Raw genomic sequence first — 14,822 nt, 5'->3', positions numbered from 1 at the left:
AGGAAGCGGGCTGGGACTTGCTCCTTTTCCTCTTACTCTCCCTTCCCCCAGTCTCCAGCACAGAAACCGCCTGGGATCCCCGCCAGCAACCACCAGCAAACTGGAACCGTCGTGCAGGTTTTGCATGAATTCCAGGCGGAGTACAAAGTCCTTATTCTTGAAATACTGGCACAACATGGCTAATACCTTTGCTATATTCCCTATCCAGTTAATTCTGTGCGGATTTGTATAAAGCCTGTCACTGCTCTATTTCAGTGCCTCAAAAGAGTTGCTATAAGTAATAACACCACAGCACTTGGAGCCCCGGGGTTTTGTCTTTCCCACTCTACTTTTCCAGCCTTCCAGGCAGGATAACAGGACTAGCTTGTCCTTCCCCTTTTCTTCTGTCATGTTGTTTTTTCTTCTTTGTTGCATTTTCAGGAAAGATAGACCTACCTGTGCTGAAGCTATTAATTGCACTTTCTTCCCCCACCCCCAAGAACTGAAAGTTTAGTATCCCCCGCCCTTCTTTCAGAACTTAACTCTGTTATAATACACTTTACCCTTCAAAAGGTCTTAAGCAATTCCTTAGAGGAGCTCTCATCTATTCATTTGTTGACATTTCAGTTCTCCGAGTTACTTGAATACAGTGAATGCTGAATTTAACACTGTTCTAGATAAGTCAGTAGGAGTCAGTGAGGTGGAAGGATGAAGCAGCTTAAACTATGAGATTTGTATAATACACAGCAGGGATAATCATGGTTGGAAGCAGTTTTTTATTTGCTGACCTCCTCGTACTTATGACTATACTCAGTCATTTTGTAAGATACAAGTTTTCAAATTGGGCTACTTTTACTCACACCTCTTTGACTATACTACTTATTTTGTATGATTACTTAACAGCTTGTGATGCTTCTGGTGCAAAGATGTTGCTTGAAAAAAATAATATTTCTCAAAAATTACATTATGCCTTGGGAAAGGTGAATCTTTAAAAGTTGCCAATAACATAAGTATTCATTTCCACCTGTCTTTGGTCCAAATTATGACTAAACTTTTCTTTCAGCCTTTCTAGACTGTTTACATCTTTCTCACCATGTGATCACTACTGAAGATGTGCCCATGCTGCTGCTGGCATGCCTTAAAAAACCAAACCAAACCAAACCAAACCAAACCAAACCAAACCAAACCAAACCCCTCAAACCACCCAAACCCCCATACCTTTAAATTTTTCCCTGATAACAAAACACTATCTGGAAGTGGAGGAGGCATTCTGCTAGTACAGACCTCGCACCCTGTTCCTCACCACTACATTAGTGACCCAATACAGAGGTAACAGATGTGATTATTTATTGTCTTCAACAGAACTAAGCTTTAAACCAAGACCTCTTTTTTTTTTTTTTTTTTTTTTTAACGAAAAAGAGCTTTTTAACAATGAAGCAGAAAGGAGGTGATCTTTATCTCTGCGTTCTGAGCCCTGCATTATTTCCTTCTCTTCAGCTAACTGGTTTTTCACTGTGCCTGAGCACAGGAAGCTGCTGTTTACTTACTGCTGCATACAGGCAAATTCTCTGCCAGCAAAACCTCAATTTTTAAGTCATTGTGTGCTTTATACTGCCACTTTCTATCTGGCTTTTCACACAGGTCTGAGTACCAAAAGCAAACACTGGCATTCGTATAGTCCCTTCTACCTTTGACAAGTTTTCAGAGTGAACTTATAGTAGCGAAGAACATAAATACTGAAATGACACAAACAGAAATTTGTAAAATTGTTTCTATGTCACACTTCTGAAAAAAGGCTAAGACATAAAAAGAAAATCATTAATCAACTAAACTGGCTGAGCAAGTAAAACATTTGCAGGGGTGTTCCTATGTGGGGGGACACGACACGGGACGACACCACCACCAACAAAAATCAAACTAAAATAATCTGTTTCTATTTACTCACTTCAGCCCCCAAGTTCTTCAGAGTTCTAGCAGCATGTTTATAATAAACTCTGATTTCACCCACTCCTGCAAAAACCCCAGTTGTTAATACAATTCAAAGCCCTAAAATCTCTGCAATTTCACTGCAAACTTCAGTGCAAAGTCATGTCTCCTTTGAAAGTCTGGCTAGGGTCACATCACTGCAGGATTTTTGTTTTATGTGTTTGCTTGTTTGTTTGGCTTTTTGGGTTTGGTTTTTTTTTTTTTTTTAACTAGTATTCGCAAGACCCCTTTATACAAGTTGTAGTTTGTAAACCTGTATATACTGCTACCAAATATTTTTGAGCATTAATTCCAATATGACTCTCAAATGAACCTTGTTTTTCTGGAACTGACATTGAAACAGTGCAAGCTATTAATCCAAAACATTTTTTATTGGCATCTTATATTCAATAAAATTGCTGTTTGCCAAATTAGTATGCACCAGGACCTCTTTCTGAAGAGCAAAATGCTTCTCTCTCTTTTGCAACTGTTGCACAGTCATACTGGACTTTAACATTTTGTACTTCGTACTGTTTGTGATATATGTTATTGTTGCCCAGCTAAGCTGCAGATCTGTTCAAAAAGCTATTCACAACTTGACAATGATCCCTCACTAAATCAGATTCACTCTGTCTCAGGTGTTGCTCAACATCTCAAGATTACTGCTGTGCTGGTTTTGGCTGGGGTAGAGTTAACTTTCTTCACTAGCTACTCCCTAGCATGAGGCTATGTTTTGGATTTGTGCTGGAAACAGTGTTGATAACACAGAGATGTTTTAGTTACTGCTGAGCAGTGCTTATACAGAGTCAAGGCCTTTTCTGCCTCCCACCCCACCCCACCCCACCAGCGAGGAGGCTGGGGGTGCACAAGGAGTTGGGAGGGGACACAGCTGGGACAGCTGACCCCAGCTGACCAAAGGGCTATTCCATACCATATGGCGTCATGCTTAGCATATACAGCTGGGGGAAGAAGAAGGAGGTGGGGGACATTCAGAGTGATGGTGTTTGTCTTCCCAAGTACCCATTACGCGTGACGGAACCCTGCTTTCCTGGAGATGGCTGAACACCTGCCTGCCCATGGGAAGTAGTGAATGAATTCCTTGTTTTGCTTTGCTTGCATGCACAGCTTTTGGTTTACCTATTAAACTGTCTTTATCTCAATCCATGAGTTTTCTCACTTTTACTCTTCTGATTCTCTCCCCCATCCCACCAGGGGGGAGTGAGCGAGCGGCTGTGTGGGGCTTAGTTGCCGGCTGGGGTTAAACCACGACAGTCCTTTTTGGTGCCCAGCGTGAGGCTTGAAGGGTTTGAGATAACGACAGATTTGATTGTAACGTGCTAGATCAAATCTATAGCTGTTATTGCTGTTCAGCTATTAATCAGCAGGCTCCTGTGCTTGCCATGGGGCTTGCTTGCCTTACTGTATATTAGAATCCAGTGCTCATTAGTGGCTGCTTTTTGCTTTTGCTGCTTGCTGTACTGATGATCATCTTACTCTGCTGTGCCTGGGAACATTTTGATAACAGCAATGGCCATGCACTGGGCTGGCAGATGGCCAGGGCATTGCTGCTGTTTTTTGTGCTGCTGTACTGGACAGGCTGGAACTCCAGCATGAACTCCAGTCGAAGGGACTGTGACCTGTGGATGAGTCCAAACAGGAGCAGGACACCTCAAAGCGTCTGTGGCCATGGATGAGCCCATGCCAGAGCAGGTACATCTCGAAGTATCTGTGGCTGTGGTTATTGTCTGTGCCACAGCAGGTACACCTCTGAAGGGATTGTGGCCCAAGGATAAGTCTATGCTGGAGAAGGTACACCTTGAAGCATTTATGGCTGTAGATAAGTCCATGCTGCAGCAGGTACACCTTGAAGCATCAGCAGCTGTTCATGAGGTCATGCTGGAGCACCTCAAAGCATGTGGCCATGGATAAGCCCACAACAGAACAGGTACAGCCCTGGAGGGACTGCAGCCATGGGTAAGGCCATGTTGGAGCAGGTTTACTTCTGAAGGGACTGTGGCTGTGGGTAAGGCCACACTGGAGCAGGTATATCTCTGAAGGCATTGTGGCCCATGGAGAAGGCCATGCTGGAACAGACGCACCTCAAAGCAACTGTGGCTGTGGATGAGTCTATGCCGCAGCAGGCATACCCCTGAAGAGACTGTGGCTCATAGATAAGGCTCCACTTGGAGCAGGTACATCCTTAAGGGACTGCAGGCTGTGGGTAAGTCCAAGCCAGAGCAGGGGCAAGGGGAGGAGTTCATTGCAATGTTAAACCCAATGGTCTGGTCCCAAGGACCAGGTATGGAGATTGTAATGGAAACACCTTTAAATTGTTGTAACCCATTATTTGAGTTGCATGTTATAGGAATTACTATAGCAGGAACCACCTGAACCAATGGAGGACAAGCCTTACAAGAAGCAGTGCAAGTGCAGCAGCAACCTGACCTGAGCTGGCTTTGGTGCCCAGTAACTCCAGGCAACACACCACTTCTCCTGTCCTGAGTGACCACCATAGCAGATGGAGCCCAAAGTCATGGACTAAATGAACTCAATGGGCATTTTGTGGACATTTTACAGGGGTAGTCCACAGACTAAGGGAATTATATCTGTGTATTATATCAAAGGATGGGAAGGGTGGTGGTGGTTAATGAGAATCTATTGGATAGTGTGGGACCTGAGCGTGATGTAAATGGTATGGAATAAGGGGTGGAGAATGTGCTGATTTTGGCTGGGATAGAGTTAATTTTCTTCATAGTAGCTAGTATAGGGCTATGTTTTGGATTTGTGCTGAAAACAGTGAGATAATACACAGTTGTTTTAGTTACTGCTGAGCAGTGCTTACACAGACTCAAGGCCTTTTCTGCTTCTCACCCCACTCCACCAGCGAGGAGGCGGGGGGGAGGGAGAGGGCGGGGCACAAGAATTTGGGAGGGGACACGGTTGGGACAGCTGACCCCAGCTGACCAAAGGGATATCCCACACCCTATGACATCATGCTCAGCATATAAAGCTGGGGAAGAAGAAGGAAGGGGGGGACATTCGGAGTGATGGCATTTGTCTTCCCAAGTCACTGTAGCGCATGATGGAGCCCTGCTTTCCTGGAGATGGCTGAACACCTGCCTGCCCATGGGAAGGAGTGAATGAATTCCTTGGTTTGTTTTGCTTGTGTATGCGGCTTTTGCTTTCCCTATTAAACTTTCTTTATCTCAACCCACGAGTTTTCTCACTTTTACCCTTCCAATTCTCTCCCCCATCCCACCAGGGGGGAGTGAGCAAGCGAGCAGCTGTGTGGTGCTAAGTTGCCAGATGGGGTTAAACCATGACACTGAAGAGGTAACAGAGGAGTACAGGAAGCAATAATGACACAAACTATTATGTTTGGATAGAGTACAACTATGATTTGTGGACTGTAGGGGCACAACTGCAAACATATAGAGTTCTGTTTAAGTCTAGTATTTCTTGCTGCTGCCTGCTCAGTACCATAGACTAGGCTCTCTGCAGAGTTTTCCATTCGTCTTCCCTGAGCAGGCATAAATTAGGCAAAGTTTAGGCATATAGCTCTACAGTCCTCTCTTACACACAAATCTGCAAAACCAGCCTCCATTCAAGCCCTTTAGCACACCAGACAGGATTTCCTTAGACCTTTGGCTAGTGGTGAAGAATGAAGAGGAAAATCACATTCCTTTTCTTTATTTTCATCCACTTTGCTTCCCAGAGAGAGAAAGGACACAGTTATTTTCTGAAAGCTTTGTCAGCAGAGGACTCAGTGCCACAGGACACGTTAGTAGACATCCATCTCACAAACTTTGTGTGCTGTCACCTTCCTTATCACACCAACAGAATGGGAAGGTCCCACAGCACGGCTGCAGCCACGGCTTCCACACAACATTGTACAAGGAGAGCTGCTCTGGGACTGGAGTCAGTGTCCTGCGATGCTCTTCTATGGCTCTTCCAATCTTTCTTATTACAGTGTCAAAGAGGGGCTCAGTGTCAGCCGACAGAGGTTTGGCTTCAGAAGGGTCTCGCGAGAGATCAAACAGCAACGGAGGGTCATGATGGGTCACGCCTTCCCCAAAACATGGGCAAATTCCTTTTCCATAACAAGCCCCAGCCCCAAGTGGATGGAAGACAGGGGTCACATAATGAGCCTTCCAGATGGCTCCACCTGGCAGGAAAGAAGTCTTATGGCAGAACTACAAGACAATATAGGAAAATGGAAAGCGTCTTCAAGCGATAGGAGTACCGCTTTTTACTAAGGAGACCTCTTCCCGCACACCCTGGCACCCCCATCACCACAAATCAGATTCTCTGTGTGAAGTACTGACTTTGAAGATGGAAAACACTAGAAATATGAAGAAAACCACATTAAATTTCCAGTGTAGTAGTAGACAGCCTGTATTCCCACCCCACTTCCTATAGGTTTGTTGCTTATAAATATTTCTTTGCTGTAAGACATGTCCAGCTAGTCAGAGTCACTGGTATGTCATGCACAACAATTTCAAGAATCTCAGACATCAGTACTGATAAACACCCATCATGCAATAAATTTGTCAATTAGCAAGACAGCTACCAAGAGGAGAAAACTCATGTTTTGCAGTTACCATGGAACAAACATTTATACTTACTGTCCTTTTGGTGCCACCGCACTGCATGCAAGTAGGACCCACAATAGTGAAACAGGAATTCATGCTCCGACTTCTGAGCTCTTCCTCGCAGTAAAGGCACTAAATTTCGTCCATCAATCACCCTAATGTAATGGGGAGAAGCATATTCAGGCAGGGGTGAACTTGATAGTGAACTGCATACTTATCACTGCCTTTGCATTGGCTGCACCAGTGCTTGAGACAGCATACAGAATAATTTGGTCATAGATTTAGAGCAGCCAGCAGACTACCAAGCAAATATTTAAATCCCTAGATAATTTTTTTTTTTTTAATAGCTGGGTCAACTCATTCCATTTAGCAATACGTAAACAATATTTAGAGCTTGGTCTAGTGGAAAAAAGTAATTTATTCAGGAAATCAATACCAATCTCATAATTGTTTACATTTAGCAATTTTGAAAGGAGCTTAAAGAAATCTGTTGAGCAAGGATGGGTTTAATGACTTTAGGAGGCATTTGTAAGTGTCCATAAGTCAAGTCAGTTAGTACCAAAACAACCTCAGCCACCAATTCTTTCCTGAATGAGGCTGAACCTGGGTTTGAAACTAGGACCTGGTCTTTGGCAGGAACAACTCCTCTGGCCATGAGCACACCTGTGGGCATATCTGGGAGAGTTTGTTCACTAGTTTAAAATCTCAGACCAGGCTTGAGGCTAAGCAATATTTGTGGGATCTCCCAGGATGACAAGAAACACAGTAAATTGTTAGTAGTTAGCTCTCTTATCAATCCCTCCTGTTGAAAACATCTCCATACCTGTCCTGCGGCAATATTCCTCCAGCCAGATGAACAACTGTGGGATAAATATCCATAAGACTCGTAGGTTCATCAATAACTGTGCCTGCAGGTAACACTCCTGGCCACCTAAATACTCCTGGCACACGGATCCCTCCTTCCCAGCCTCCCATGCCTTTTCCACCTGCAGTGAAATGAATCAGCATATGGCAGTTCAGAGGCAAATACAAACCTGTTCATTGGCTTGTTGCATTTTAATGTACAGAAAAAGATGCAGTAATACACTGCTTATCCAACAGATTTGACTCTTCATTTGCATTGGACTTCACATACTCAACTCTGAAAAAAAAATCTGAACCTATTAAATTGTACCACATACACTTTACTTCAAATGGCAGGAAAACACCTTTTTTCAACTTGTTACTAACAGGAACTAACCTAATAAAGCATCCTGATGCTGGGTGTATGAAGACAATATTTACCTAACTCCCAAAGCTGAAACCTATTTTAATTCATATATTCAATAAAGAAAAACATTGTCTTTGTTAGATCCCGTCAGGCTTATGAATCAGTCTTATCATCCACAAAGAGAAGCACTTTCTCAAGCAAAAGCAGGGAGTGAGATGGAGCATGAACAGACTAACTGAAAGCCCTTCCCTTTCATAAGGGCCAGCAACCTCCATTGCTCAGCAGCAGAGCATCCACCTCGTGGGAGCCTAAATTCCATGTCTTTGACCTCTGCTGTGCCCTGTGGAGTGGCTCAAGAAGGTTCTGAAATGGAAGAAACCTGTTTTAGGAAAATAAAAACATCAAAAGTTTGGGCAAGAGGTGGATGCTTCACTGGTGATAACAGAGCCTAAGCCCTGACACACATTGTCACACATTCATGACAGCTCACAGGATGAGGTGGCCTGATGACACAGGGCTGTCGGGGTAGGTGGGAGAAAATGCAATGAATGCATATTTGTTTGGCTTGAAAAAGCCACTGCACTGCTCAGCAGGTTGAAGAATGAGTCACAGCAGAAAGGGACGAGCAGGAGGTGAAGAGTGAGATCTTCTTAGACCACCAAGGCCGTTTGGATTTTATGCCAATCACTGATTTCAGGTGCAATAAAAGCATACGGGAAATAAATTGGTGCTGCAAGTCATGACACAATGTGCCTTTACTCTATTCTGTGTTGATTAGCTGGGCCGCAATGATTTCTGGAACATAATGAGAAAAAGAAACAAGTAAATCAGGAAACAGTCCTATTGTGGAGAGGGGGATGGCAGGGGGAGAACGAGAGGGAGAGAATTCAATATAGGGAACTATTACATTTTTTCCAGCACCTTTTACTTGAGAACACCACATAATTTACAAGTATCAAGCTAGACAATACCTTTGTCAAGGAGATGTGTAATAATGCTTGCACTTTACTGAAAGAAAAGGTGACTTTAAGATTAAAGCACCTCTGTATGTCACCTACATTTCAAGATAAAAATGCAGCTCATTCCAGCCTTGATAGCTTCAGCCAGGCAAATTCATTATGTTTCTGACTGTAACATTCATGTAAAGTCATAGTGGTTTTTGTACCTTTATAAATACCATTGCAGCCACCTAGCTGGGCAGATCCATGCTGAGCCTCCAAGTGTCCTCCATGATCAGAGGCAAAGTATGTGAACGTATGATTTTTCAAACCTTCTTTGTCAAGCGAATCCAGAATTTTGCCTTAAATTTAAGAAGAGAGACAGCAAGGTTCCCATTAACCAATTAGAAAGATCAAACCACATTTATAAAGTTTCAATAATAATCTTTTGCAATGCCCTGTAAGAAGTTTTTAATAGCTTAGATTTCTGTTGGTATTTTTGCCTTATTAGTTTTCCTGCTTTAAAATACACAGGTGTATGTGTCTGAAACAAATCCTTCATGAAGAATACTTACCCACCATCCAGTCCATTTCTTCTACATTGTCTCCATATAAACCATGACGGCTCTTCCCAATAAATTTTGCCGTGGTAAAGAGAGGGGTGTGAACATGTAAAAAGGAAACAAAGAGGAGGAACGGTCCATGCCTGTTTCTTAAAAACAAACCAAAAATAAAAATAATTTTGGATGTGTGTTTGGAATATTTTGAAAGGTTTCATAGTCATCCATCCACAGACACAGACATTGAGTCTAGACAGTACCCAGATGTAGTGCATCCTCATTGATCACAGTTGACAGTTTTCTTTTTGCATGAAGTATGGGCAAGAAAGATCCTTTTCAGCCAGATTATTTTCAAATTCCAATGTGTAAACAGGTATAGCATTTGCACAGTGCTTAAATGAATCAGATGCCTAACTCTGATGCCTTTTTAATTAAATGCAACTGGATACAGTCTCATATTTACTTTAATATTCATGTGGCTTTTCTAAGATGGCCACGTACAATTTTCAATATATTTGTTTTCACAAACATTAAGAAAATAATAGTTACTTTCCCTGTTTTACAGAAAGACACTTGATGCACAGAAATATTACAGAAGGCTGTGCAGGCAGAACTTGAATCTAGAAAATGAATGATCTTACTTGGCTTCCTTCTCAATCCATAAAAATAGATTTAAAGTGTTCTGAGATTTTCACATTAAATAATTTTGTGTATCACATTTTATCTGGGTATTTTGTGTATCACATTTTATTTTGTAGGGTTTATGAAAAAGAGCACGAATGAGGCTTGCAGAGTGAAGTGTAAAAATTAGCTGGTTAATTTTGGAGCAAATATAGTAATTACAGATTGCAGGGCATAGTGAGGTGGTCATGTATCATTTGGTTAAAATCCATCTCATTTACTGTAACTTCCAATGCGAGACAGTTGCAATTAAAATTTAAGTGCATTGGGTTTCTAAATAGAGAACTTGGATATGAGTTTCAAAGCAGCTATCATGATACAACTATAGTTACTGGAGAAAAATACTCTATTCCAAGTGCCCAGAACATCCTGGCCCCTTTAAAGAAAACTACAGACAATCATTTACCTTTTGATAAATGACACTGCCTCCTTCAGCATGAGGGAAGCAGTCCTCTCTAACCTCATCGGCTGCTCAGTGACATTGTGGTTCCTCATCAGGATACAGTTCCAATACTGCACAAAGCCGTAACTGGAGTACCAAGAAATGAAGAAAAGGCCGCCCACCAAAGTAAAACAGGCGATTATCTTCCAGCGGATGGAAATCAAACCAGTCAGTTTTCCAGCAGTGAGAGTGAGCACAGCAAGAGTAATTATCTGACTGTAAAGCCAAAGCTTAGCTTGAAGGGCTACATCCAGCTCTGGAGGTTTGTTTTCTTGACAGTTGTTTAGAAGTGTGAAAGGCATACCATAAAAGTAGTCAAACCCATGATTTAGAGGATGATGACAATGGTCATTGAAGGATTCACAGTTTACACCTTGGTGCCACTTTCCTGAAGGTTTTAAAGCATGAAAGAAATTAGAACATTAAGGTAGACAACTCAAAAGGAGCCCAAGGTAGCGTCGTCAGCATCTGTTTGGGAATTAGGCGAGTCACTCCATTTTCAACAGAGTATCAACGCATTCTCCTCATGCGCAAGGGTGCTGGGTGAAACCAGTGCCTGATCAGGTGAATGTCACACCATAATGGGTGATCCCCAAATGGATGTGCCATAAACAGAGAAATCTGCAAGATGCTCGGCTACAGGTCACATAAGGATGAGACTTCATTACCTTTCAATTAAGTAATTAAGGTACTCTAACTCGCTGGCTGCTTTAGTACATTCCCTTCCTAACTTTCAATTGTTTACTTGCAACTTCATTTTAACATAATGTTACAAATTTACTGGAAGATACAGTAAACTTTTGGCCAATTTTAACAGATATCTTGATCACCAGATGCAGGAAGATGATTTCTCGGGCATGTCCTGACTCCATATGAAAAGGGGAAAAGGCTGTAACCAACTTTTCACTCTATCCCTGTCCAAAATAGAGCAAGTAGACAGAAGCTGTTGTCTGCTTAGAAAACGTGGTGGATCAAAGGACCCTGAGGTTTGCTGGGTTATGCGATTGCCAATTAATTACAGACTCAGCCAGGAAGACAACAGTTCATTAGCTCGTGATTCAATGCAGCCACATCTATTTCCAGCACTTGGAGATGACAATGAATTTGGCACAGCTGGCCCCAAACCCCCTGGCTTTAAGGGACACAGTGCTTACCCTACTGACCCATTTATATGAAGGGATCCATTGCAGGACTGCCTGTCACTTGACAGTAATAAAAGTGAATGGAAAGAAAAAGAGAGACTTTGCCAGTTGATTTTAGAGATACTTGGCAAAAGAATGATGAATCTTGAAACTGTTGAGGTCTGACCAAAGTCACAGACAGGAAGGTGCTCTGGGGCATTGTTTCCCTGACACCTTTGCATTTTGGCTTCATCTGAGGAAACAGCCACCATATCGTGCCTCTTTGGGATGTCACAACATCATCTGTGAGACACTTGTGCTTCATCTTCTCCTCTGTGGGTACAAACTTGGTTCCTTTCTTTCCCTATCCTCTTTTGTTTCTCTGCCTCTTGCCTCCTAAAAGCAGATGAAATACTTAAAGGCATTGTTTTGTTTGGAAAAATCTCTACATTAACAAAACTCTCTCAGTGGACCAACCGTTGAAAAATCTTAGGCCAAGTGAAATAAATGCTTACCCATTATATTCACGAGACAGTTTTTAATTCTTCCCATTTCAGGTGCCCTATACAGGCATTAGCATTGTCTTAAAACTCTTTAGCCTGCAGTATTTTTAGTTGTCTTGCATATAAGAGGGGTTTTCCCCCTCAGCCTTTTGGAGGGGCTTCATATCTGTGACTAACTGACCATTTTGGGCGAATACAGTCCCTAAATTCCCTTCATATAACTAGTTCATTTTTCAAGGTCACATGAAGACATTTCCTCTTACCTATCAGTCCAGTGGTATAGCCTTGTTGCTGTAGCAGCCTGGCAAAAGTAGTTTCATTAGCAGGGAGCCCTCCTGACCCGGCGTTCCACTGCAGTGCTCGGTACCCGTTGCTGGATGCCATTCCTGACAGAAAGAGCTCTGGTCATTCCTGTGAGCCTTTCACTCTCTGCCAGCAGAGGCTGGGCTGCTCCTGCCAACCTCTGCGTCAGGAGCTCAACCTGAAGCCCACAGAGTTCCTCACAAGACATAAAAGCGAGCACGTCTTGTAGGCAGTCACGTCAGTGTGTCGAAGTACTTTAGGTAGTCAGGAGTTATATTTCAAAGCAAATACTGCTTGGCACCAGTTTTACCATGAAACTGAAGTAAATCACTGGTGACAGTATATAGTAGGTTTTATTTTCTGCCTTTCTGAGTAACTGTGATAATTTAGTCTCTCTGCTCTTCATCTAAAATGAGAGAACAGTTGCATTTCCCTGGCCCAGAGGGATGTTGTATTATGTTAGATGAGATACAGTTCGCACAACACACACTGATTTTGCACTTGGCTCTCAAAGTAGGCATCTCATTTTCAAAATTTTCTCACCTAGTGAGAGTTGGATATCTATGAACACCTCCATAAAACACCTTAGGTAGGTGGGGAATGGATGCAGCACTCTGTTTTTCACTGGAGTTTTGTGACTTTCTGCACTTTGTTGACAATGAACTCTCCCATTTCTCTCGGGAGCCCTGTCTCAAGCCCTTACCTCTAACCATCACCATCAAGAGGAATTCCATCAGTTTGCCCTAGGCTGTGTTGCAGTAAGGAAATGACAGATATTACTGCTGTTGGCATTTCTCCATCCCTATCTATTTTCATCATATAGAGCTCCCACATCCTATAAAGTCAGGCTAAAGATCTGTCAGCTGGTGAGGCAGCGGTTCCCATTTGGTTCCCATTCAGAAGTTACTTATAGAACGTTTGAGCCTCTAGCAGTGTATCTTCTATCTCATGTTGAGGAAATAGCTGAATTCTCCTTTTCCAATACTTACTGGCTATTGTAGTACCTCAGCACCATACACAGATATTTGTAATTCAAAATGGGACCAACCTGATCTAATGGGGTATCTGCCAGTGAGAAAAGCTGCTCTGCTCGGAGTGCAAAGCGGAGCTGCAGCAATGTGCTGAGTAAGTTTCACTCCTTCTCTTGCCAGGCGGTCAATGTTCGGGGTCCTAAAAAACAGTTTCAAGTTTAATAGAAGCAAGGTAATCTGAAACTTATTTTAATAAACTGCCGAGAAGAACTAGAGCTTTTGAACAGTTCCTTAAAAAACCAAAAAACAAAAAAAAAAACCCCAAAACCAAAACCCTCTTCTTTACATGCTCCAGGACTGATACAGTAACAAGTTTGATACAGTGGGTGAAGTAGGTTGTAGCCATTGGAGAATCCATTCTTGGGACATAGCCATAGAGTGCATTTGGCAACGCTGAAAAGAAACCTAGGCATTGTTGGTACTGTTTAGTTTGAAAATAAAACTGAAATGGAAAGACCTATCTAAGAAAGGCTGATATTTTTCTCTTCCAGTACTTCCAATAGATGACTTCTGCCAGCACATTTGGACCCTAAATTTCAGAGTTCATTGAGCCAGAGAATGTCACAGGGCATCTGGAGCTCTTGGAACCAAGACTTTCTGTTCCACATTTTTAACATGTGCTATTTATTTCATAATATGGTGATATCTTTACATAGTTACATTTGTATCGGAGCCTAGCTCTCCCAGAAGAATGGACTACACCACCACAAAGAGTGAAGAGTGTCTTCACCACCAGCAGAGAAGGACAATGGAGTTCCACAAGCACATTCCCATTTCTCTGCACAACCCCACCAGCATCATGTGAGGGAGATGCACCCAGAGCATGCCAACAAAACATCTGTGCTCCACTTGGAGGGCATGAGTTGAGGCTTGTAAGATGTGCTCCCAATGCCCATTCAGTTCTGCTTTGCCATTTTATTTTTGAAGGAATGTAATCACTAGTTTTGAAGGCACATAATCACATATAAATTATGTGGGTCAGTCCACATGAGTCTGGATCAGAGTGTTTTGGTGGACACGGCAAGCAAGTGGATGAGGGATTCTGGAAAAGCACTGGGTGGATAGAGTAAGGCTTAACTATGCATGAAAAGGAACAAAGAAATTCATGCATGAGAAGGAGAGAAAACAGTAACCGTAATACTAAACCAAGTGGCTGGAGAGTTAGCAAATGGAGGAGAGGGTGGGAGGAATTCCCAGAAAGAACTTAAAAAACAAAATGAAAATACGTTTTTTTTTCCTTTCACTGCACACTGTTTACTTAGGCCCCAATCCTATGTGCATATATGCAAGTACTTAAATACACAATTACTAGAGGCTTGGATTAAGAACATTTCTTAATTTATAATTAGTCTTAATTACCCAGGATAGGTGTTCTATAGTGTTAAATATGTTGTACTGAGAGATCTTTTACCTTATGGTATTGTTCCCGTAACAACCTATATCTCCAATTCCAAGATCATCAGCCAGAAACAGAAGTATATTGGGTTTAGAGTCCAT

At 42.4% G+C, this 14,822-nt stretch overlaps 1 protein-coding gene across 1 annotated transcript; it reads right to left on the bottom strand.

Moving 5' to 3' along the window:
• Nucleotides 1-5,706: 5,706 nt before the first annotated feature.
• On the bottom strand, nucleotides 5,707-14,822 carry LOC140647893 (arylsulfatase D-like). The gene is made up of 9 exons (XM_072853082.1): nucleotides 14,737-14,822; nucleotides 13,343-13,464; nucleotides 12,255-12,377; nucleotides 10,332-10,755; nucleotides 9,260-9,396; nucleotides 8,912-9,046; nucleotides 7,360-7,522; nucleotides 6,570-6,691; nucleotides 5,707-6,109 (listed from the first exon to the last, which is right to left on the bottom strand). The coding sequence occupies exons 1-9, from the start codon at nucleotides 14,820-14,822 to the stop codon at nucleotides 5,742-5,744; spliced, it is 1,680 nt and encodes a 559-aa protein (XP_072709183.1). The 3' UTR covers nucleotides 5,707-5,741.

Source organism: Ciconia boyciana, chromosome 1 (genome assembly GCF_034638445.1).
Source record: "Ciconia boyciana chromosome 1, ASM3463844v1, whole genome shotgun sequence".
Taxonomy (NCBI): domain Eukaryota; kingdom Metazoa; phylum Chordata; class Aves; order Ciconiiformes; family Ciconiidae; genus Ciconia; species Ciconia boyciana.
This window is presented reverse-complemented; position numbering and strand designations above follow the sequence as displayed.